We start from the raw sequence: 24,782 nt of genomic DNA, 5'->3' as shown, positions 1-24,782 counted from the left end.
GTGTTAAAAACTGCAGTTCCTCGAGTGTCCACTAGAGGCTGACTGCAGAAACACCTGAAACCACATGCATACACACCCATTCAAAGAAGACGATCTTTACCGCAGAAATAAACATGTTTACAGCCTGGTTCAGAAAACATTTTAGGTCTGAGTAGCTCATTTCTCTATCAGCACACGCTGTACGGGGTGATTGTTTTTATATCTCGTTATTTTTGAAGATTAAACTCACAATTTTTGCCCAAATAAGGGCATGCCTAACTTCACTAACAGGTGGGCACCCTGTAGCTGTTAGCAAAAAGACTTAAAGCCCGCCTCTTTACCTCACACTAGCTTGACAGAAGTTAGGTTGAGTTCAGCATTTCCAAGATGGCACCCACCAACAATCGACCTCAAAACGCTTCTGTATCCACGTAATGTTTTTTCTTATCAAACGTCACAGGAATGACTCTGTGGGGTGAGAAGCTCAAAATTAGAGCCCTTAAAGTCCTGTGAGAGAAAATTATAATCTTTTGCACATGAGAAAATAACTTGTGTTCATGTTGTGTGGTACACCAGGAGACTTTTTCTCAAACAGAGCCTTCATTCTGAAGAATGATGTTAGGTATCAAAATAATATAACTACCTCTGGGTTAGTGAACTACACTGAGGTTAAAGATGAAGCTTTGATGAGGCTAACCAAGCGTAATAATGTGCTGAGCAGAATCACTCCACAGCTTCTGAAACTTACACGTAGATAAAAGGCACTTTTAACATTTAAAAATCACTTCATTTAATATGTTTTATTGAGCTACAGGCGTTTTTCGACCACAGGAACTTTACCCTGGAACTATGTGCGTTTTGACCAGTGGACCCAGGGTCTAAATTTAGATAATCTCCCCCATACAAAGCGCCTGCCAGGGGGGTAGTACTTTTCAAAGGACCCGGGACTTTCGGGGGGCAGGGCCTGCAATGCTGAACATGTCTGATTGGTAGATTAACCGCAGTGTTTTTATTCTGCCTGCCGTCAACAATAACATCACACACATCTGTGATTCACTTGATTTCTCTTTCTTTCATTAGTTTTTGTTTGTTCTATCTCTTTTGTATGTGTGTGTACTTTTCAAAAGTAGAAGCTGTGATTCACTTATTTTTGCAGCATGTAACAGTAGTCTATTCTCAGCCCACCGCGAATGCGTCTCCCCCATTGTTACGGTTTTAAAAGTGACCCTGTAAAATGGCGACATTCAGATGAACTTGTCAGTGTTTGTGGAGTTTACACAGCTGTTGAAACACAGAGGGAGTTCCAGTTAACAGGGTTGCAATGTAAACCAACCGCTTATCTCCTCTCATTTGTTGATTCAGTAAAACCATCTGTGATGAAATACAGCACCATCTAAAACAGCTCCAGCTGAGTCTCTTCATGCTAACAGGCTAACTGTTGTGTTGCTCATAATGATACCTGCCTGTCAGTCTGCTTCCATGGTGTCATCTGTGATGGATGGCCTTTGTCTTTGTTTTACTGCCCTCTACTGGTCTGGTGGTGTAGTGCATTTACTTCTTTTTTTTGCATTTCGCATTTCCTTCAGCCCGCAGTTGAAATGCACTTGGGGCACAGGATCCTTTTAGTTCAGGGTTTAATAGTTCAGGGGGCTAAAAGACCCCGGAACTCTTGGTCGAAATGCACCTTTACTACATATCAACACAATATGGGGCACATCACCCAAGTCTGCAGGGGCCCAAGCAGAGGGCGCTCATGTAACACACAAGTAAGCCCCAGTGTATCACTTTTAACATTCTGAACACAACCGTGATATCAAATGATGGAAACTACAGAAACAATCCCATAATCCAGGGCCTGGCTTCTCAAAAGGTTTACTTTAGAGGAGCATAATCCAGACTTCTTTCATCCAGGATCAGTTCATCCAGTTTATTTCAATCTGGGTTTTCAAAGAGAAACTGATCCAGACTTTTAAAGACGAACAAATCCAGATTCTTCAAGACAAAAACCAAGATTTGATCCCCTGATCCAATCAGATGTCTCTATTCATGTAGTTTTTTTAATTACCCATTTTTTAAGAATTCATCCAGTTCAATAAATTTATCCAAAAAGATTACATTTGAACAACCAAGCCCAGATTTCAAACGGAGAACAAGGAGGTTTCATTTCTAACAGTCGACCTCCGAGCTGCATTTCAATTAAAATGTACATTCAATAATAAAATCAGTATCCCTTCATTTCTATTCAGTTAATAATATACAAAATTTCAAACTAGATCAAATAAAAACAGTTGCTGACACTAGTTTTTATAAATTCTTGGTGATTAAAAAGTATTGATAACTGATCGATAAAGACATCACAGTAACCTGCTCTCAGTGTCCACCCTCAGTACGTCTCATTTAAACCACTGATTGTTGTTCTCCTTCCTCTCTCCCTCTCCCACAAACTCTTTGGTCCTCCTCTCTCCTTTTGGGCGTCGCCCTCTCCCTCGTCCGCGGCTGCTGATTGGCTGGCTTGCCTGCTTCTCGTAGACGTCCTCCAATAGTGTGCTTCCTCTAAGAGAGTAACCGATGGAGGACCAGGTGATGACGGAGCCTCTGTACGAACTGAAAACACAATTATATATATATTTATTATGGATTTGACACCACTCTGAGAAGTTTTATAGATACTGTAAAAAAGAAATCATAATGTTAATAATTTTTATGGATTTACATTTAAACAGGTTGTTTCTGCCTATTTTCATGCTGGAATTTTTAACATACGCAAAGACATATACTGTGTTACTTCATTTCCAATGTAGAGTAAGGTAGCATTAAATAATAAAAAAAAAACAAGCTGCAACTGTTGAACAATGAAGCCAGTGCAAAAGTGTAGAAACTGCAGTTTCTGAAAAGGTGTTTTTCAACCAGAGGAACTTTACCCCTGAACCACATGCGTTTCGACCGGGGACCCAGGGTCTACATTTAGTTCTGGGGTAGATAATCTCCCCCCTACAAAGCGCCTGCTAGAGGGGTAGTACTTTTCAAAGGTCCCGGGGCGTTTGGGCGGTGGACCTGCAATGCTGAAAGTGTCTGATTGATAGATTAACCGCAGTGTTTTTATTCTGCCCGCCGTCAACAATAACATCACACACATCTTTGATTCACTTGATTTCTCTTTCTTTCATTAGTTTTTATTTGTTCTATCTTTTTTTGTATGTGTGTGTACTTTTCAAAAGTAGAAGCTGTGATTCACTTTATTTAGCAGGTTGTACCAGTAGTCTTCTCTCAGCCCACCGTGAATGTGTCTCCCCCGGTGTTTCGGTTTTAAAAGTGACCCTGTAAACTGGAGACCTTCAGCTGAACGTGTCAGTGTTTGTGGAGTTTACACAGCTGTTGAAACACAGAGGGAGCTCCTGGGAATGCAAACTAGTTTAGTTTTTATTAAGATTTCAAAATATCCTCATCAGATATTTAATGATCGTCTAAAGACGTTTATGAGGGATGCATTCTGGTTAAAGTCTCCAGTTAACAGGGTCGCTGTTTAAACCAAAACACTGTCCGATCTCTGCCACGGCTTTTTGAGTTAAGAAGGATTTAAAGCTGTGTTGAAACGTCTTTGCTACTCGCGCTTATCTCCTCTCGTGTTGATTCAGTGAATCTATCTGTGATGAAATATAGCACCATCTAAAACAGTGCCAGCTGAGTCTCTTCATGCTAACAGGCTAACTGTTGTGTTGCTCATAATGATACCTGCCTGTCCGTCTGCTTCCATGGTGTCATCTGTGATGGATGGCCTTTGTCTTTGTTTTACTGCCATCTACTGGTCTGGTGGTGTAGTGCATTTACTTCTTTTTTTCTCCATACATCACTGGCCTGATTTTCACAATCTACCCAGGACTTCAGCCCGCGGTCGAAACGTAGACAACAATGGGGACACAGGAACCTTTTAGTTCAGGGGAAAGTAGTTCTTGGGGCTAAAAGACCCTTGAACTCTTGGTCGAAATGCACCTAGATATCCACTTGGGGCCAACTCCAAAAGCAACTCAATCCCTACTAGGCCCCGTTATAAAGATATGCATTTTGTCCTAAAAAGTAAACAAAATGAAACAATTCAAAAATTAAGGATGTACAAAAATAAGATGACACCTGTGCAAAGTGAAATTAGACCTAGACACTAAAATTTAAATAAAACCTGAGCAGATATTAACGTTAAAATGGTCGAACATTATAAATGAAAAAGAAGATACGTACGCATAGACCCCATTGGTCATGTAGTTGAAGACTTCCTTGTAGCGGAGAGGATAATCCCACACCTGGACGTCTGTCACCTGACCATCAAAACCTGGAAAATCAATCACAGGCTCACCTGACCACACGTACTGAAAACACACACACACACACACACACACACACACACACACACACACACACACACACACACACACACACACACACACAGAAACACAGAAGATTAAAATGTTACTGGCATTTGTCATTCAACGCTTCTTTTCCAGGAAGTTGCCCATTGATTGAGGTGAAACTGCTTAGAATGGATTCTTAAGAGCGTTATACTAGAACAGTTTTTTTTGTGTGTAACATTAGCGCCCTCTGCTGGTCAAATGACTTTCTTTCTAACGCGACGGTTCTGAAGATATTAAAATTACGAGTTTTGCCTGACTGACTTGACTGACCAGCGGGAACAGATAGCTGTTGGCTAGGAGGCTCAAAGCCTGCCTATTTACCTCACACCAAGGCTGTATTCGAAACCGCCTACTATACTAGCAGTACGTACTGATTTGACCAAAATTCAGTATGTAGTATGTTAACAAGAGCAAAATCTGCAGTATACCAAAACTACCCGGATGTCGTACTGATTCAGGAACATTTTTCAGACTACAAGGGGCCAGTCTCCCACACGTAGTGTTTCCCACAATGCACAGCGCTAACGTTACGCTTCTTCCTTTTTTTTTTAAGGGGGCACTCAGTTTTTAGGTGCTGTGAGAATTATCAAATTCTATATAAACCACTTCTTAACTTTTTTAATCATAAGTGATGCTAAAGAACAGTTTATCGATCAGCTTCGTCGTTGTCTACTTCCGCTTTCTGAAACGGCAGACCAGATCCAACAGAACAGTCATACTACAGACTACCTTTGTAGGTAGTTTGTAGCAGGCGGTTTAGAAAACAGCCTTTGTTAGGTTGAGTTCAGCATTTCCAAGATGGCCCCCCGCCGACGATTAGCTTCAACACAGCGCTCTGGAACAGATGGGTGACGTCACGGATACTACGTCCATTATTTATACAGTCTATGGTTGATACGTAGTGAGCTCTACTTATATAGGTCAAATGAGTAGTTGTTTCCCAGTGAGAGAGATATTTAAACATGTGGTCGGTGTGAGAAAATCTCTGAAATGTAATGTCAAACTTTGCTCTTATACGATCAGAGTAACTTCAGCTCATCACGTGACCGCCCACAGGTCACTGACTCCCTGCGTTCTGTCTTGAAGCATTAATTCAACCAGAGAGGTCTGAAATGCTTTTGTCTTTATCAGAACAAACGGCTTGTTGGAGCCAAAGTAAATCTATAAGCCTGGTTCATCAAACATGGCAAGAGACAGCAGACACAACTGCCTCACAAACACGTTATTATCTTGTGTGCACAAGTTATAACTTGGCAATTACCGTTTAACTTCTGCGACTTTCAAATATATTAGCAGTTTGGTTGTTGTGATAAATACCAAAGCCTAACAGACCCAAATTCAAAAAAGCCCCTTTTCCACCAAGTGGTTCAGTGCAGTTCGTCTCAGTACGGCACGCATTTTGTTGGCGTTTCCATTGACTAAAACCGGGACAGGTCCCCAAATTACCGAGCTGTACCGTCCCACTGTGTACCATGATGTCATGCTATTATGTAGATGACGCGGCTATTGGCATCCGGCTTACACGCCGCCCACCAAGTAGGGCACGGTTGGCTGTGGAAATGCAAACAGGATCAGGCATTACCGATCCGACCCGTACCAAACTGTACTGATCCACGCCAGACCGCTTGGTGGAAACAAGCCAAAAGTGAGGATCTGAGAAGTCACCAGAGACTTGAACCACAATACTTTGTTTTCTGATGAAAGCTAAACATGTGTAGTTGTGTGCGTCGTGCTCCTCACCCTGTAAGGCATGATACTCCTGGTGCTCATGTTTGAGCCGCTGAACACCTGGGCCACGTTCTTCGTGTTGTCAACAATGAGGCAGACTCTCGTCCAGAACTCTTGATCAATGTTTTTCCAGAAGCGGATGAAAGGTGTCATGTACATGCTGGCATAATAATATCTGTTAAAGGGCAGGATGTATGTGTTTGGGTAAGAAAATGTCAGCGTCAGAGGGTTTGTGGATGGACTGAGAGTGAAAAGTGGGATCTGGTTTCCGTTTAAGTTGGCCAGGTAACGCAGACACACAGACACACCTGCAGGGGAAAAGAAACGTACATTAACATTTTAGTTCATCAATTAAGAACAGTCAAACTAATGTGTTCTATGTAAGAGATAATGTGTAGTCGGCAGGTTATTATGGGAGAAAGAGTCCCGACAAGGTGAGACAAGACAAAGGAGGAAGGTCTTGACCTCCCTGAAGCTGCTTTACTGTTGTGCTGTACAAGGAGAACTTTCACTGAACAGTTAAAGCTCCATCCTGTCTCCTGTCCTATGTGTTCTTACCGACACCCCAGGGAAAGTGCTAGCCTGCAGTGTTTCAACCAGTAACCTTATTTTTCAATTTTTCTGAACTTTGATGAGTCAGTGGAAACTGAGATTTGTTCATAATCTCTGATTGAAAATATCCAGAATTATTGCTATTTTTTTTCAGATTTCGTTTGGCTTTTATTTTGAAAGGACACATCAGAATGACCTGGGATTGGCAGGATGGTCCGTTTCTCTCCGTCATAACAAACCGCTCACTCCATCGCTTCCTGATCCCTTCCTGTATTTGGTACATTCCTTCCGGTAGGATCTGTCGTTTGTAAAAAAAATTTGCTGAAAATGTTCCGTCTCTTTAAAAGTGTTTCTGATTTAGTAAATGTGTTTCGGTCTTGGTAAAAGTGTTTAATGTCATTTTGTTTTATAAAATGTAAACTTGTTTCCAACTTTGTAAAAGTGTTTCATCTTTTGTAAATTTGCATTGCACTTCCCAGCCAGGCGAGTTCACAACAATAGCCTGTACAGAATCAGAATCAGAATCAGAAGAATCAGAATGATATTGTATTAGACATGACTAGTGCTGGGCAATAATTTGACAATGATAATTATCGTGATATAATTTTTCTCAATATAAATATAAAAAATGTTCAATGAAAATTTGCTATAAATAAACATGTAGTTACACCCCCCGGCCACTTAAAAGGAGCTAATGAGCCTTAAACGCTAGTTGCCACCAAGGGGCAACCTCCGGTCTAAAAATATGAGTCCAATGCGGTAGTGTTATAAGCTGCAGTTAATCTAGGATCCGCTTGAGGCTGGCTCCAGAAGTACCGTAAGTCACATACACATGAATGGGAAAAAGACGATTTTTACAGAAGAAATAAACATGTTTACAGCCTGGTAAAAAAAAAGAGTGAAGTCTGGATGGCTTATTTCTCGATCAGCTCACACTGTGGGTGGGTGAATTTTTTTCTAACGCGGCAATTTCGAGGATATTGAGAGTCTTCCAATGAGAGGCACAGCTGATTGCGGGAACACTGAAGCTGTTGGCTAGGAGGCTCAAACTCCGCCTCTTTACGTCACACTCACTGGACAGCAGCAATGTGGCTGCCGCTGACGATTGGCCTCAAAACAGCTCTTTAGAAACAGATGGGTGATGTCACAGATACTACGTTCATATTTATACAGTCTATGATTGCCTCCCAACATTAAACTGAAGGAGAAGACGGCAATGAACAGCCAATCATGACGCGGGATGAGAGGTAGGCGGGCCTTAAAAATGTTTGGAGCAGAATGCAAACATACATATTTGTTGTGCATTTAAACGGATTCAAGAAGTTAAAATGAAAACTAAATATAGATACAAACTAACAAACCATCTTAAACTTTCACTAAGGACCAAAAATCTGCCTGTAAATGTAAATGAAATAATGATTTAATATTTATCATGATAATTATCAATATCGACTGATATGAAATATTTTATCGTGATAACATAATTTTCAATATTGCCCAGCACTAGTCACGACTTTACTTTTAGCTGAGGGTTTGAAAGCTGCATTTGCTTTTTAACACTCTCTCACACATAACCCAGCCGGCAGAGCTTCGGCGAACTAACAAGACCAACAGGTTGAGTTAGAATAAATAAGCTTGACATCAACATCCTCGCTCTTGACCACAGGCCGCCAAAAATAACCCGGTGTGTGAGAAACTATAAACAAGCTGACAGAGCCGGTATGGTGAGCTCACACAGACACCTGTATCAAAAACAAAACAATGAAGCAATAAAAAATACAGTCTGACAGAGCATCACTCAGAGGAAATGCCGAAGCTCAGACTTCTTAAACAGTCTGTTGGATTTTTTACCTGACAACGAGACAAGTTTTCATCTGATATAAAGTCAGCAAAGACAACAAACCATGAAAACTTTACGCTGTTGTTTTACTAAACGGCAAGTTATTTTAAAAGATGCTGTTATTTAGTAACAGGATTTTAACATGTTGAAAAAGTAAAAGGCTCCTAATCAAGCAGCAACCTCTGGTCTTACAATATGAAGCCCATGCTGAAGTATTAAAAACTGCAATTCATCGAGCGTCCACTAGAGGCTGGCTGCAGAAACACAGGAAACCACATACACACACATTCGAAGAAGACAATCTTTACAGCAATAATAAACGTGTACAGCCTGGTTCAATCAAACATTGTACGGGGTGAACTATTCTATAAGTCGTTATTTTCAAAGATGGTAAACTTATGAGTTTTGCCCAAATAAGGGCGTGGCTGACTTGATTGACAGGCAGGCACCCTGTAGCTGTTAGCGAAAATGCTAAAGGCCAGCCTCTTTACCTCACACTAACTCGGACGAGGTTAGGTTGAGTTCAACATTTCCAATATGGCACCCACAGATCGAACGGCCATTTTTTATATCGTCTATGGTCGTAATGGGAACTGTCTCACCTTTGGAGCCAACATCAAGTGGCCACTCAAGGAACTGCAGTTTTATGCACTGTCATGATTGAGCCGCTTGGAAACAAAAAACAACAACAACAACTAAAAGTAAACTAATTAAACTGTGAAGAGCTGAAACAGGACTGACAAACAACAAACGTTAGCTTACTTCCTGCGTAACAGAGAGGATTATTTTAGCCTGCAGACAGAAGAGATTTAACAAAGGCGCTTTGGAAATTGATAAAAGGAAAATATAAGACATGTTATGAGAGAAAGTCTCTTTGTATCTTAAAGATGGACACTGTGTTTCTGTCTGGTTGCAGAGTTTACTCACCTCCAAAAGGGGGTGTTGTGGTCCAGGAACGGGTGGTCCAGGGACGGGTGGTCGGGGGACGGGTGGTCGGGGGACGGGTGGTCGGGGGACGGGTGGTCCAGGAACGGGTGGTCCAGGAGCGGGTGGCAGGGGTTTTGGTGGTGGCTGGTCTATTGGTAGTAGTGGTGCTGTAGGATCCAGTATGGGTGCTGTAGGGTCGGGTGGTGCTATAGGATCCAGTAGTGGTCCTGTAGGGTTGGGTAGTCCTGTAGGGTCGGGTAGTCCTGTAGGGTTGGGTGGTCCTGTAGGGTTGGGTGGTGGGGCTGTAGGGGTTTCGGGTAGGATCACTAAAATGTGGGGGATATAAGCGGATGCCGCCTCCATTCAAAGACAAAGTGAACATCTTCCCCTTTAAATCTGTTCGAGAAGGATCTGGAGAAAATAGAAGACATCATCAGCATATTGTTAAATCTTGTTACTAAAGCATGCTGGGACGTTTTCTCTCCATTATTTATACTGCTCAGTCTTACAGGGCTGCAGGAGAGCTGTAGGTGACCCCTGCTCTCACATCTGTGCTCGCTAACGGTCATTATTTCCCCACTTTCGAGACCAACCTTAGACCACACTAACATTTTTATTACAGTGTCAACAGGCAGTGTGCATGAATCATCGTTGCTATGGTTTTGACCAATTTGAAATAATCACAAGGAACTTGCCCCAATGCACATTACACCCTGATCCTTATATTTATGCTCTACTGATGTGTAATAAGACCAAACTCAAGGCCTCTAATGTTCCTCCCAAATACTCCTTTGTTTAGTTATTAATAAAATGATAAAATATGTTGCTCCGTTCACAAACCTTTGAGTGCAAAACACGACAACAAATAAGAAAACACGACGAGAAAATACAAGACACAACAATAATTCCCAACAACAAATCATAACAAATCTTAAAACACAACAAAAAAACACAAACATGACTACAAATCACAAAACGCAACAACACGACCCACAAAAATACATCACAACAAGAAAATACAAAACACAAAAAGAAAATACAACTATCCTAAAACAAACCAAATTAAAAACCATAACAAAAAAATGCAAAATTCAAAGTGTTTTCTGATTTGTTGTGTTTTCTGATTTGTTGTGTTTTCTGATTTGTCGTGTTTTCTGATTTGTCGTGTTTCTGATTTGTTGTGTTTTCTGATTTGTCGTTTTTCTGTTTTTTTGTTATTTTCTGATTTGCTGTGATTTGTCATGTTTTGCTCTTCAGGGCCACCGTACATCACACCTGTATTAAAGACAAATCTAAAGAGGCTTTTGTCCTGTACTCCTGTTTTCAATAGAACGTCTCCATGTAAACAGAGTCACTCTGTAGACCGTAACACCTGGGGGGTATACTACGAAGCGAGTTCAATATCCTAGATATCTTCTCCTGATCCGGCTTCACTGTACCCAGCAAAGGAGATCGCGCTAAACTGTCACGCGAAGCTGGTTATCAACATGTTGAGTCGATCCAGAATTACCCTGAGCGCGTTCACATGAACGGGGCGGAGAAGGCAACATGTGACCAATCACAGACATGGACAGTCTGCCGTCAGCACATCGAAATGAATTTTAAACACTGCACTGATATTAGAAAAATATGAAGAAGTTAAGCATATAGGCTTATCCAGATTAACTTCAACACAGCCGTGTTTGAAACATTAAGGAAGAACCATAAGGCAAAAACTGTCTGAATGCGCAAATGAAGTATTATTTCTCATCACTTAGTGCAGATAGATCTGACTATAATAACTCTGTTTATTCATCATTAGATATATCTGCCTATAATAACTCTGTTTATTCATCATTAGATATATCTGTCTATAATAACTTTGTTTATTCCCTGACAGTGACCTCTCTCTCTCTGATTTAATCTTGTGTCGTGTGTGACACTTTTAGACGTAATATTTCAGCTGCAGTCCTGACGGTATCAAACTGAGCGCTGTGGTTAAAGGACTAATAACAATGAGAACATGATTCAAAGTAATACGCGCAGTTGTATAATTAAAATAGTAGCCCAAAACGATTTAATCTGAATAATCTGACTTCAGACTCTGTTTAAGTATGATGTCAGGAAAGATAATCAATAACTGTCATCAGTATTTTATATATAAAATCATACAGGTAGACAAAGTGTCCTGCCCGTCTCCTCTCCACTGCGGGCATGACCACAGTTCTCCCCCCTCCCCTTGCGATCAGCTCACAGAGCTCCGTGATCGAGCGAGCTGATTGGTCAGTGGGCGGAGTTTTCTCCAAACTGATCTCTGATCCTGGGCATAAGGAGTTCAGCATGAGTAACCATGGTTATATACCTTGGTAAGACGGCAAACACCTTCGTAGTACTGAAAATCCAGAGTTAACCCTGAAGTTACCTCGATAACCGCAAATCCGGCTTCGTAGTATACCCCTTTGCTTCACCAAGACAAGAGGAAAAACAGGAACTTACAGATGATTCATCGCCCCCAGTGTTCTGTGTGTGTGTGTGTGTGTGTGTGTGTGTGCGCGCGCGCGCGCGTGTGTTTGTGCGTGTACCTGCTGTCGTCCATAATGCATCAACGCTACGCTCAGTAGCGGGGAGCAGTCTACTCTCTGCACGAGTTGTGGTCTGAACTATCAGACTAAATCCAGACTTGTTCATGAGCAGAACTGCAGACATCAGCGCCATCGCCATGATAACAAAAAGCAGCTTCGTGGCCTTCATCATCCTCACAGAGTCTGCAGAGAGGAGTCTGAGGTATCTGGTAGAAGTGTAGTTGTGTCTGAAGTTGTCCTCTCTGTGTGGCAGTCTCTCTGAATCTGCAATTTCAGCTCGACTACTTTCGTTTCCTGGTCATCACGTCAGCAGGAATTTTAAGTTTCATTTCTTAGTGCAGCCTCCATGAACCCAGCTATGGAAAGCCAAAAGGCCTAAAATAAGCATCTCCACTGTATTAACGCGGCACATCTGAAGTCCCTCTGAGTGCACTAGAACTCATGTATATTTCTCTCCTCGGTTACACACTGTCAGCCTTTCTCAGTCTTATTTGTAAATGCAGCCCTGAAAAACACAAAGTATGGAACACCGACAGGGCCACAATTTGCCTCCATATCCTGATTTTATACAAGCACCAACACTAACATTTATAAAACAGTGCTTCTGATTGTTTTTTATTCCTAAGCCTCCTTTGTACACGTACAACGAAGGATGAGGAACGTCATTGAAGTGTAATTTAAATGATTTAAGAATGCAACTAAAGAGATCAACTTCAGCCTTAATAATTCTAACTACTACTATCTGTCTCACCACTATAATCTCTCTCTCTCTCCATCCCCCTCTATCCCTCTCTCCAACACGGTCTAAGGGAGGCAGACACCCTCTCTACTTTTAAGAGTAGGCTTCAAACTTCCCTTTTTGATAAAGCTTATAGTTAGAGCTGGCTCAGACTTGGACCAGCTCTTAGTTATGCTGCTATAGGCTTAGACTGACACACCGGGATCTTGTATTTCCCTCTCTCTCCTCTCTCTGCCTGTCTTTCACTTTAACTCTTCCTGTCCCATTAAAGTTACTAACCATAGACCTTTCTGGAGTCCCTGAGCTCCCTTGTCTCATAAGTCCCTCTGGATCTCTGCTGCTGTGGGCGTGCCAGACTCCAGCTGCTACAACTACTACTATCCGTCTCACCACTATCATCTCTCTCTCTCTTCATCTCCCTCTATCCCTCTCTCCTCTCTCAGCAGATGTGTCTAACATGAGTCTGGTCCTCCTGGAGGTTTCTGCCTATTAAAGGAAGTTTGTCCTTGCCACTGTAACTTGCTAAAGGCTGCAAAGTGCTCTGCTCATGGTAGATTAAGATGAGATCAGACTGAGTCCTGTCAGTAAGATGGGACTGGATCTGATCCTGTCTTGATGTTGGGTCTTTGTTAATAATAGAACATAGAGTACGGTCTATACCTGCTCTGTTTGGAAAGGGTTTGAGTGCTGTAATCTCACCTCATTTCGACACAACATAAATACAATCCTCAGAATCTTCTCAACATAAAACATTACAACAAATTAAGATTGATTCTTCCTCTTCTGAAGTATGAACTTCTCTTTTTCATTAAAAAAAAACACAATCACAAAACAGAACTGAAACTAACACCATAATGAGAAATCATTGTGTCGACTAGTCTCACCTCTCACTTCCTAAATATGTTATTTTCCTGGTGTGGTGCAAGAGCTTGAGGAGCCACGTTTTTCATGATTTGACCACAGATGGTATTTAGTAACCCCTGACACAAACACACACACTGAGTTTATCTGCTCATGGGTAATGAAGAAACACAAAACGTGCCACATAATTCAATTCAAAACTGAAACATACAAATAGAGATTTCAGTCAAGAGCAGGTAAAACATGATTTAATACTCATAAACAGTGGATAAATATGAATGCTTCACAAACCCTTCAAAATAAAGTAGTTCAACACTTCCCATCCTCTTTATCTGCTTCATACATCAACAGTAAATACATTTTAATACTTTTTAAAGTCGACACTGTTTGAACCTTTCAGACAGTGAGGACACAAACCTGACAACGTCATACCTGCCAACGACAACAAACCAACACTTCCTGTTTACAACACCTGAAGGTGGCACAGGAAACAAGATCTGACTACTAAAATAAACTCAGAACAAAACAAAATTTAAAAAACTACAGTATATATTCATTACTCTATCATTGTTTGTTATTTTTTAAAATCTGTTTTCTTAATAACACTATGGGGCCGAATTATTTATTTTTTTTAAAGGTAAAACAACCATAGTGCACATCCAAAGGTATATCAATCTGTTTTTTAAGGTTTCATTTTAAGTTTTTATTGCAGTTTTTTTGGTTAACACTTTTAAATTTGTAAGATATTAATTTTCATTCAAATTATAAAACAGGCATCTTTCTCTCTTTCTTTCTTTCTCTCTTTCTTTCTCTCTTTTTTATTCCTAACCATTTTGGCCATGCTTTTTTAATCTTAATTTTGTAAAGCATTTAACCCACATGGTTGTACTCAGAGTTGGTGTATATATTATTTTTTTTATATATTATTTGAATGTACAATTTCTGTCTAAATCCTAGTGAAAGAAATATCTTTTAAAATTATTTTTAATGCATTCTTTTGTTATTGGACACTGAAATGTGTACAAAGTTGTACCCAGAAAATAAGTCAGGTGTTTTGTTTAATTTCTTTATTCATAATAAACATCTGAAGAATCTAATTTCTTAGTCAATCTTCAAAAATTTTACTGAACTTTACCTTAATTCACTTTTTTTTAAATCAAAAAAATATTTTCTAAATTAATCTGTAATTCATGCCTCCTAACAAGCCTTAGAAATTACAATTAACATCCTAAAAGAGTAATGAAGTGAAAATCAGAATTCAAAGCCACCTTTATTTTGGAGGGTATATCACCGGAAGTTCTGTTATGTGAGTGTGTGAGGCATAGGGTGCATCTCAGAGCTCTAAACTGCAGTCTCCTCGCTCCTCGGTCGAACCGGAAGTACCTACTGACGAGCCATTTTAACTTGCCACCCAAAGCTCTAAACGCTGCTGGAGGAGAGAGGAGCGAGGAGCGAGGAGACTGATCCGAGGAGGGATAATCGAGGAAACACGAGAGCAGACTTTGCGGAAGTCTTTTCTCTGACAGACACGCCCCCTTATCGAATATCACTCACCGATTGGACGCTGCAGCGGCTCGGACTTAACCGAAACTTAACATCAGCTGAGTTTAATAACAGAGAAAAGATGGACCTTAAAACAGTCATTAAGGGTGCCCTGAAACAGATCATAAACATCCGTCGGTTTCTAAACAGTCTGTATGTGATGAGCTGAGATTGAAAAGTGTTTAATGTGAATTTTAAAAACCAAATACTGATCGTAAAATCATAAATTCAATATAACAGAGGATGGATTATGTTATATCTGATTGTTTTTGTCAGATTCACTGTCTAATGAAATAGAGTAATAGAGTCTTACATCATTGATAGAATATATATCAATGATCAGTTATTCCTCCTGTTAGTTTCCCCATTTGTTCTCGTTTTCTTCATGAAGAGAAGTCTGACAGTAAAGTTTGTCTGTTAGTAAAAACACTTGTTATATTTCCTGTCAGGTTAATAAAGTTTCATATGAGACTGATCATTAATGAGCACAGGGTTTGAAAAGAGTTGCATGGTTTCTATTTTCCCTTAAAGTAATAAATAATTTAATAATGAGACATTTTACCGGTGAATCGATCCGCGATGCTTTAGGACAGAATAATCAGAGAGCTGATTCTCTTCATGTGCAAGTGTGTGTTAAACATGTAAACACAGAGACAGAGCTCTGTCACTGTTTATATTTGTCAGAGTTATTACAGTGAACATGTGTGCAGACACAAACAGCTGTTAAAGCCGTCATCACAAATCGACGTCGCTGACGCGAGGAAGAGACGCGAGGAAGAGACGCGAGGATGGACGTTTAGAGCTTTGAGAAGCACCCGTTGTATACGTGTATATGTGTGACGTCGATAGCAGTGTTGTTGTTGCTGCCAACGTTTCCGCTGCCACCGTGTACCGAACTGACAGCAGCCGGTGTGACACTATGGAGAACACATCAAACACACACTCCCGCTGCTCTATAAATTCACAGACTCTCACACACACCTGCAGAAACAGCACGAGCCGTTCACCGCGAGGAAAAACTTTCAACCACGAACATGGGAGGCATCATCTCACAGATCTTCAACAGGTTCACCTACAAAACACCTGTTCGGATTTTAATGGGTGAGAAATTATTTTTTTTAAGTCCTTGTTATTATTATTATTATTATTATTATTATTATTATTATTATTATTATAATAATCATCATTATTGTTATTATGAATATTATTACTATTATTAATATTATTATTACTATTGTTATAATGTTATCATTTTTATAATTATTGTTATAATTATTTTGTTACATTATTATTATTTTATATTTAAATTGCTGTTATTTTTGCCATACTTTTTTTTTTTTATGCTGTTAAAATAAAAGTCTTAAAAGGACAGTGATAGGTGTAGTCCTTAAACCTTCAACTTTTTTGTTAATTCTTCAGTCAAATGAATTAATACCAATTTTTTCAGCATTTATCATCTGGTTAAATACGTCAGGGATTAAGCGTCAAATATTTGAGTGCACAAGTTATTATCAGCTTTCACTGTGATGTTTATGTACATGAGTTGGTTGAATGTTGCTCTAATCCCAGACTGAAGAATCCTAGAAGTCATTAACGTTGTCCTTTGTTTATGGCGGGAAACCAGAAAGACGAAAACAACAACATAGAAAAGTCAAGCTATGAAATACATCTCTAAATTTAAGATAATGGTTAAGGACACACTTGAGGACGAGTTATTGATTAAACTTCTAGAGTCTGTGATCAGCGGTCCTAGCAACAGTCTGTTCTTCATTGGAGCAGTCTGCCATTGAGGAAAAACAGACCTACAGACTACTAAATGTTACAATTGTAGTATATTTTACGGAGTCCTTAAAGTGAAATGGGCAGAAATAATTATTAGATATGATCTCGTGGGCACCAGAAACTATCCTGTGTGCACAAGAAACTTTCTCGTGAGCACATTGTAATTTCCAGAGAGCACGAAAAGGTATTACGTGCGCACGTGAAATAAACTGCATATATCCCATTGGGCAAAACCATAGCCTGTATAAGATATGGACGTAGTATCCGTGACGTCACCCATCTGTTTCTAAAGAGCTGTTTTGAGGCCAATCGTCAGCGGCAGCCATATTGCTGCTGTCCAGTGAGTGTGACGTAAAGAGGCGGAGTTTGAGCCACCTAGTCAACAGCTTCAGTGTTCCCGCAATCAGCTGAGCCTCTCATTGGAAGACTCTCAATATCCTCGAAATTGCCGCGTTAGAAATAAATTCACCCCCTCACAATGAGAGCCCATCGAGAAATGAGCTATCCAGACTGCACTTGTCTTTTGTACCAGGCTGTAAACATGTTTATTGCTGATGTAAAGATCGTCTTTTTCCCATTCATGTGTATGTGACTTCCGGTACTTCCGGAGCCAGCCTCCAGCGGATGGATCCTCAATGAACTGCAGTTTTAGCACTTCCACATTGGACTCATATTTTTAGACCGGAGGTTGCCGCTTGGGCAAAACACACTTCACCGAGGTAGAATGTACGTTTTAGGTTCCGTTCTGAGACAATAAAGCGGTGACAATGTGCAAACAATGCCGTAATATTCTTGTAATGAAGCCCAAGGTTGAATTAAAGCTCAACTAATTACGGTCATTTTTAGATTGAAACTGGAAGACAGCAATGCACTGGTTGATCTCCAGTGCCCACTTGGTAACTTATACACATGGGAAACTTTGTTGTGAGCACAGTAAACTTTCACATGAGCACGCAATAATATCTTGTGATCTCAAGAAATGTTTTTGCGTGAGCACGGAAAGTTTCTGGTGCGCACGGGAACATATAAAAAAATAAATTCTGCCCATGTCACTTTAGGGGCTCCGTAATATTAACGATTTTTTTGTATATTTAGTTTTTTTTGTTTGTTTGGTGGTTAAGTTATACTGTGGGTACATGAGGTTATTTAGATACCCAGGACGCTGATCTTTACATGGACATTGGACTTCGTCTGCCTGCTAGCATTACATCCCCATGATGCATCAGTGACCATTTGATTATGTTTCATTAAAGTTTGAGTTTGATATTTTGATTATTCTTTGAGTTTATTATGACAAATGGTCACTACAGCTATGTGTTGACCAATAAGAGTGGAGTACGTAGCAGCTGTGTAATTAGCTATAACTCTAGCTAGCTATTATTATTTCTAATAACAGTCACTGTCTTATATGTCCATCCTATTTGTGTGTTTGTGTGCAGTGGGTCTGGATGCAGCAGGTAAAACCACTCTGCTCTACAAACTGAAGTTGGCCGAGGTCGTCACCACCATACCAACTATCGGTGAGTCATCATTTTTGTGTGTTGACATTGATTTAAAGAAAACAACAACATTAAAATGAACTTCTGTGTGTTTGTGTGTTTACATATTTGTAGGGTTCAACGTGGAGACGGTGGAGTATAAGAACATCAGTTTCACAGTCTGGGATGTTGGTGGTCAGACAATCATCAGACCTCTCTGGAGACACTACTTTGTAAACACACAGGTGATAAAACTACGGCCACTAACAATAACAGTTATGAGCCATCAGAAGGACGTTAACGATAATAATAATAATAATAATACATTTTATTTATATAGCGCTTTTCAAAAACTCAAAGACACTGTACAATTGTTAAAATCAATACAAGCAAAAAAAAACAAACAAATAACAAATAACACAGATCAAACAAAACAACACAACAGTACAATCACAAATGAAAAGCTAACTTAAAAAGGTGAGTTTTTAAAAGAGATTTGAAAGCTGGAGGGTCAGAGCAGTTTTGGATATGGGAGGGGAGTGAGTTCCAGAGGGTGGGGGCGGCTACTGTGAAGGCTCTGTCCCCCCAGGTTCGGTGCTTGGTTCTGTGAGGTGGGGACAGGAGGTTGGTGTGTGAGGAGCACAGGTTACGGGAAGGAGTGTGATGGTGGAGGAGGTCAGTGAGGTAGGAAGGGGCCTGGTGGTGGAGGGCTTTGTGGGTGAGGAGGAGGATTTTAAACTGTATGCGGTAGGGGACGGGGAGCCAATGAAGATGTTGGAGGACGGGGGTGATGTGGTCACGGGAGCTGGTGCAGGTGAGGAGGCATGCAGCAGAGTTTTGAATGTATTGCAGTTTATGGAGGACTTTGGATGATGTGCCGTACAGGATGCTATTACAGTAATCTAAACGGGATGTGATGAATGCGTGGATAAGGGTTTCTGTGGCAGAGAAAGAGAGGAATGGACGGAGGCGGGCTATGTTTCGGAGGTGTAAGAAGGCCGTTTTAGTGAGCTGGGTGACGTGGTGTTGAAAAGAAAGGTTGCTGTCAAAAGTGATTCCAAGGTTACGGATGTGAGGTGCAGGAGATAGAGTGGAGTTATTTAAAGTGAGAGTGACATTTGGAATGGGATTTGTGAGGGACTTCGGGCTGATGATTATGAGGTCGTATTTGTTGTAGTTCAGTGATATGAAGTTGGTATGCATCCATGTTTTTATTTCAGAGAGGCAGTTTGTGATAGTGGAGTGTGTTACAGTGGTTATGGATTTGGTGGAAATATAGAGCTGGATGTCATCAGCGTAGCAGTGAAAATGAAGGCCATGTTGACGGATGATGTTACCAAGGGGGAGCAAGTAAATGATGAACAGGAGGGGACCAAGCACCGAACCCTGGGGGACGCCTTGAGCCAGAGGAGCGATGTTAGAGGTGCAGTTGTTGGTGTAAATGAACTGTTGACGGTCAGTGAGGTAGGATTTCAGCCAGGAGAGTGCAGTTCCAGTGATGTTGATGGTGTGCTCTAGGCGGGAGAGAAGAATAGTTTGGTTTATTGTGTCAAATGCAGCAGTGAGATCGAGGAGGATGAGGATGTTGAGGTGGCCAGAATCGGAGGACAGGAAAAGGTAATTCGTGATTTTGAGGAGTGCTGTTTCTGTGCTGTGCTGGGGACGGAAGCCGGATTGAAATGGTTCAAAATGAATGTTATTGGTGAGGTGGGATTTGATTTGAAGGGCGACAACACGTTCCAGGATTTTTGAAAAAAAGGGAAGGTTGGAGATGGGCCGAAAGTTACTCATATTGTCAGGTTGGAGTCCAGATTTTTTCAGAATGGGGGTAACGACTGCAAGTTTGAGATTTTTGGGGGCTGAACCAGAATTGAGGGAGGAGTTGAGGATTTTCGTTATGACGGGGGAAACAGCTGGGAGACAGTTTTTAACCAGGTTGGTTGGGATGGGGTCGAGAATACATGTTGAATTTTTAATGCCTGCAGTGATGGAAGACAGTTCAGTCGGAGTTATGGGGGTGAAGTGAGACAGTGGCTGGGTGTTAAGACAAGGAGAGTCAGGGATGGCAGTGTGGATGGCAGGGAGAGTGGTAAAACTGTTATAAATTGTGTCAATTTTAGTCTAGAAGAAGGACAGAAATTCATTGCATTTATCAACTGTGAAGGATGAGGAGATGTCACTGGGTTGAAGGAGTTTGTTTATTGTGGAGAAGAGAGTCTTGGGGTGTACCTACAACTGTATTGTTGTAAGTAGTCTGAGTATGCTTGGTGATGAACCGTTAAACCGGATTTCTTGCATAGTCTTTCGAGCTGGCGTTTACGGGATTTCATTGTACGGAGTTCGGGGGTGTACCAAGGGGCAGAGTGAGTGAAGGAGATGGTTTTAGTTTTGATGGGGGCTAACTGATTGAGACAGTGGGAGAGTGTATCATTGTAGTGGGACAAGAGTTCTGAGGGACTGTCAGACAGGAACAATGGGGAGGCAGTGGAGAGACTGGTGATTGAGAGAGCTGAGGGGGAGATTGATTTAATATTTCTAAAGGTGATAATGCATTTTTGTTTAGGGGCTGGAAGAGGGATATCAATGTCCATGGTTACAGCCAGATGATCTGAGATGTAGAGGTTATGACTTTCCAGGTGATGAAGTTGAAGTGCCAGTAGAGCAGACTAAATCCAGGGTGTGTCCATTGCTGTGGGTGGGAAAGTTTCCATGTTGGGTGAAGTTAAAGCAGTGAAGCAGGTCCATAAATTCATTGGCAGATTTGCAATGGGTGTCATCGATATGGAAGTTAAAATCACAGAGGAGAAGAATGGCAGATGAAATGGTAAGTAGATGTGTTAGAAAATCTGCAAAGTCCGTAAGAAATGAGGTATTCAGCTTGGGGGGGCGATAGATCAGAGCAATGACTGGGGAAGTGAAACCGGAGAGTTTAAAAGCAATGTGTTCAAAGGAAGGGGCTGGAGGAATGGGGATGGTGGTTGTGTTGATGTCCATCCTGTAAACAGCAGCAATACCACCCCCCCCCCCCCCGCCGGTCAGGATGGGGTTTGTCGATGTATGAGAATCCGGGGGGTGCAGTCTGATTTGGTAGGAAATAGTCCAAGGGTTTGTGCCAGGTTTCGGTGATGCAGAGGAGATCCAGGTTGGTGTCAGTTATGAAGTCATGGAGAATTTGGGTTTTTTTGTTTAGAGACCGAGTATTAAACAGTGCCAGTTTCAGGTGATGAGAAGATCTGGGTGAGTGAGGAGGAGGAGGGAGAGCTAGACAAGGAATATGTATCAAATTGGAGGAATTAGCAGATGTTTTTGTGATTTTGTTGCGTTTCTTATGACTGACTGTAATAATGGGCTCTATTGAAAAGGTGGACACAAAATGTGAAAGTAACAGATAAGGCCAGCAGGGGGAGCAGGAGGGTGTGAGAGCTGAGGTAGCAAAGGAGCTGACAGTTGGACTGTAGGGGGGGGCTGGTGAGTGAGACAGTTGGCTCGGATCTAATAGTAGAGCCAACTCTACTAGACTTTAAAATCCTTCTGATGGTTTATAAAGCACTGAATGGTTTAGGCCCAAAATACATTGCTGATCTGCTACTACTTTATGAACCACCTCGACCTCTGAGGTCATCAGGTACTGGTCTGCTTTCAGTCCCTAGAGTCAGAGCGAAACATGGTGAAGCAGCGTTTAGTCATTATGCACCACATATCTGGAACACACTCCCTGAAAGCTGTAGGTCTGCTCCAACTCTCACCTCTTTTAAATCAAAGATTAAGACTTTCTTATTTGCCACTGCCTTCCTATCTTAGCTCATTTTAACCCACTTTAAATTAAAATTTTAATGTAATTTTTAATATATTTCTGCATGATTTCTGCAGACTGCATGGCCAGGATCCTTTTTGACTGAGAAGCTGACATGTCGATGTAGCTGTTTAGCATGTAGTCCTTTTTCTGAAGCTCTTCAGAGAGGCGACGGATGTCCACTTTCAGGGTGTTAACCTGTCTTTTAGTGCGATTAAGTGTCAGGCAACCATCACAATACACAGTTCTAGTGGTGTCCAGGCTTAGGTTGCATGTGAGTTCAGCTGTTATGTTGGCGTGCTAGCTCCTAGCTTCGGTCAAGCCAATCGTAGCTCCTGGCTAAATCTAATGACTTCTATCTGTTTGTCTTCAGGGTCTGATATTTGTAGTTGACAGCAACGACCCCGAGAGGATTAAAGAAGCTGCTGACGAGCTGCACAAGATGGTACATGTACATATACATATACATAAATATATATACAATATAATATCACACGTTTTATTATAAAGAAGTAGTTAAGAGTCACAGCTTGTTTTTTAATATCTGAAACCGTTCTTCATCCTACAGTTGGAGGAAGACGAGTTGAGGAACGTGGCCGTACTGGTGTTGGCGAACAAACAGGATCTGCCGAGAGCCATGTCAGTCAGTGACATAACAGAGTCTCTGAGTTTATCAGCAGTCTCACAGCCGGTGAGTGTTTATACTTCCTGATAGCAGTTCAGAATGAAGATGATTTAAAGGTCTTCAGCTAACACCCCACAGTCAGAGCTGCAGCTGACCTATGTCTCTCTCCCTGTGTCCCCCCGCAGTGGTTCGTCCAGGCGTCCTGTGCTGTCAACGGTTCAGGTCTGGCCGAGGGTCTGGACTGGCTCTCCAACCAGATCCAGTAACAGTGATTGGACTCCCTGGTGTTCTGCTTTATTCTGCTTCCTGTTGAATCTTCAGGTGGTCTATTATGTCCTGTGGCCTGTTGCACCATCTCTGCATAAGTTGAGTCCTCAGTTAGGGTGTAAAGTCGTCACTAAACCAAACGTTGAACGAGTTAGTTTGTAACTTAAGTTGTGTCGTTGTTCTGTTTCACCTCAGAGACGTAAAGTTCTTCTTAACTAGCAGACCGTAACATCCAAACTAAACTTAATAATGTCACAGATATGACGTTTTCACCCTGTTCGGCCAATCAGTGATCAGCTTTCTCCTTAATGGGGTGTCTAAGTGCTAACTCACATTAGCCTCATTGCCTCCAATCCAAGCGGCAACCTCTGGTCTAAAAATATGAGGCCAATGCGAAGTGCTAAAAACTGCAGTTCATTGAGGATCCACTTGAGGCTGGCTCCGAAAGTACCGGAAACCACATACACACTGAGGGGGGTGAATTGTTTTCTAACGCTGCAATTTTAAAGATATTGAGATTACGAGTCTTCCAATGAGAGGCACAGTTGACTTAATTGACAGGCGGGAACACCGTAGTTGTTGGCTAGGAGGCTCAAAGCCCGCCTCTTTACGTCACAATCACTTGACAGCAGTACGTTTATTATTCATGTAATCTAACATGTTGTCGACACATCGCAGCTGCTTCTCCTCATCCTTCAAATGATTCCATCTTTGAAAACAGAGCGCCATGAAACTGGTCTGTTACAGAGGACTTTACAACGACTCAGAGCAAGGTGTCAAATTTAAAATGTAACTCATTACAACGTTAGAACGATCTCAGCTGCTGCAACGCCCAAACATTAGTAGAGAGTAAACTCCATCCTAGATTAGAAATCACATTTAAACTAGGTTACGTTTGAACTTACACAGAGCTGGTGTGACCCAGTGCTGGACCTTAAATCGGGAGAAACACATAAACCTTTGTTTTTATTGTTCTATGAAGGAAAACAAAGCGGTACTACCTCTGATTAGTGCCATCACAAGACAGGAAAATCAAAGTGAATAACAACCAAACATAACGTCAGCAGGTCTTCTGACACCTTTAAATAAATGGATATTTTGCACTGGTAAGAATGAAATATTAATATAATAAGCGGTAGAATAAATGTGTTGAATGAATGTTAGTATTTAATAGATATAAACATAGCATGGGATTATTTATCAATTATCTTTGCACTAGGTTCTTCTACGATGAAAATCATACTGCAGTAAGACGCTGATGAAGAGTGACCGAAACACTTTAACACTTTATTTATCAGAAAAAGAAGTGAAATGCTCCTTTAAATGTTATTTTAGTATCTGTATATTATCTAATTGACTGTTTTTTGTATCTGAATGATGATTTATGTGCTGCCTTTATGAAGCACTTTGTGACTCCATTGTGAAAGTAAAGGTTATAGTTGGACGTCATCCTGAAGCGTGTCTTAGAGTTGTGTTTGGAGGATCTTTGTTCTTTAAAAAAAAAAAAAAGTTACTGCACTCGTTTTATTCATCTTTTCACATGTTTACAGTTTATTACACTACAGCTGGTAACACCTGTTTTTTAAGTTGTCTGTTTTTAACTTATACTTGAAATAAACATCATAAATATCTCACTCTACGACTCACCTCTGTATTTATAATCCAGGTCTTGCAGGTTTTGTTGGGTAGATTACTTCATGTATTT

General features: G+C 41.0%; 2 protein-coding genes across 5 annotated transcripts; one reads left to right on the top strand and one right to left on the bottom strand.

Moving 5' to 3' along the window:
* Nucleotides 1-1,880: 1,880 nt before the first annotated feature.
* On the bottom strand, nt 1,881-12,428 carry LOC117821395. Of its 4 annotated transcripts, none has more exons than XM_034695624.1 (5): nt 11,991-12,417; nt 9,430-9,840; nt 6,123-6,418; nt 4,213-4,340; nt 1,881-2,583 (listed from the first exon to the last, which is right to left on the bottom strand). In XM_034695624.1, exons 1-5 carry the CDS (start codon nt 12,160-12,162, stop codon nt 2,373-2,375), a joined length of 1,218 nt encoding a protein of 405 aa, XP_034551515.1. In that variant the 5' UTR covers nt 12,163-12,417; the 3' UTR covers nt 1,881-2,372. The 4 variants fall into 4 exon arrangements, with proteins under 4 accessions (XP_034551515.1, XP_034551544.1, XP_034551533.1 ...); XM_034695653.1 differs by lacking the exon at nt 11,991-12,417 and adding an exon at nt 11,905-11,924; XM_034695642.1 differs by lacking the exon at nt 11,991-12,417 and adding an exon at nt 9,939-10,067.
* A 1,820-nt stretch (nt 12,429-14,248) lies between these two features.
* On the top strand, nt 14,249-23,524 carry LOC117821413 (ADP-ribosylation factor 4-like). Its single transcript, XM_034695664.1, has 7 exons — nt 14,249-14,255; nt 16,120-16,233; nt 18,354-18,434; nt 18,528-18,637; nt 22,559-22,630; nt 22,754-22,876; nt 22,996-23,524. The coding sequence occupies exons 2-7, from the start codon at nt 16,167-16,169 to the stop codon at nt 23,074-23,076; spliced, it is 534 nt and encodes a 177-aa protein (XP_034551555.1). The 5' UTR covers nt 14,249-14,255; nt 16,120-16,166; the 3' UTR covers nt 23,077-23,524.
* Nucleotides 23,525-24,782: the final 1,258 nt, after the last annotated feature.

Source organism: Notolabrus celidotus, chromosome 1 (genome assembly GCF_009762535.1).
Source record: "Notolabrus celidotus isolate fNotCel1 chromosome 1, fNotCel1.pri, whole genome shotgun sequence".
NCBI classification, from domain to species: Eukaryota; Metazoa; Chordata; class Actinopteri; order Labriformes; family Labridae; genus Notolabrus; species Notolabrus celidotus.
Note: the sequence above shows the minus strand (reverse complement) of the source record. Positions and strands in the feature narration are given on the sequence as shown.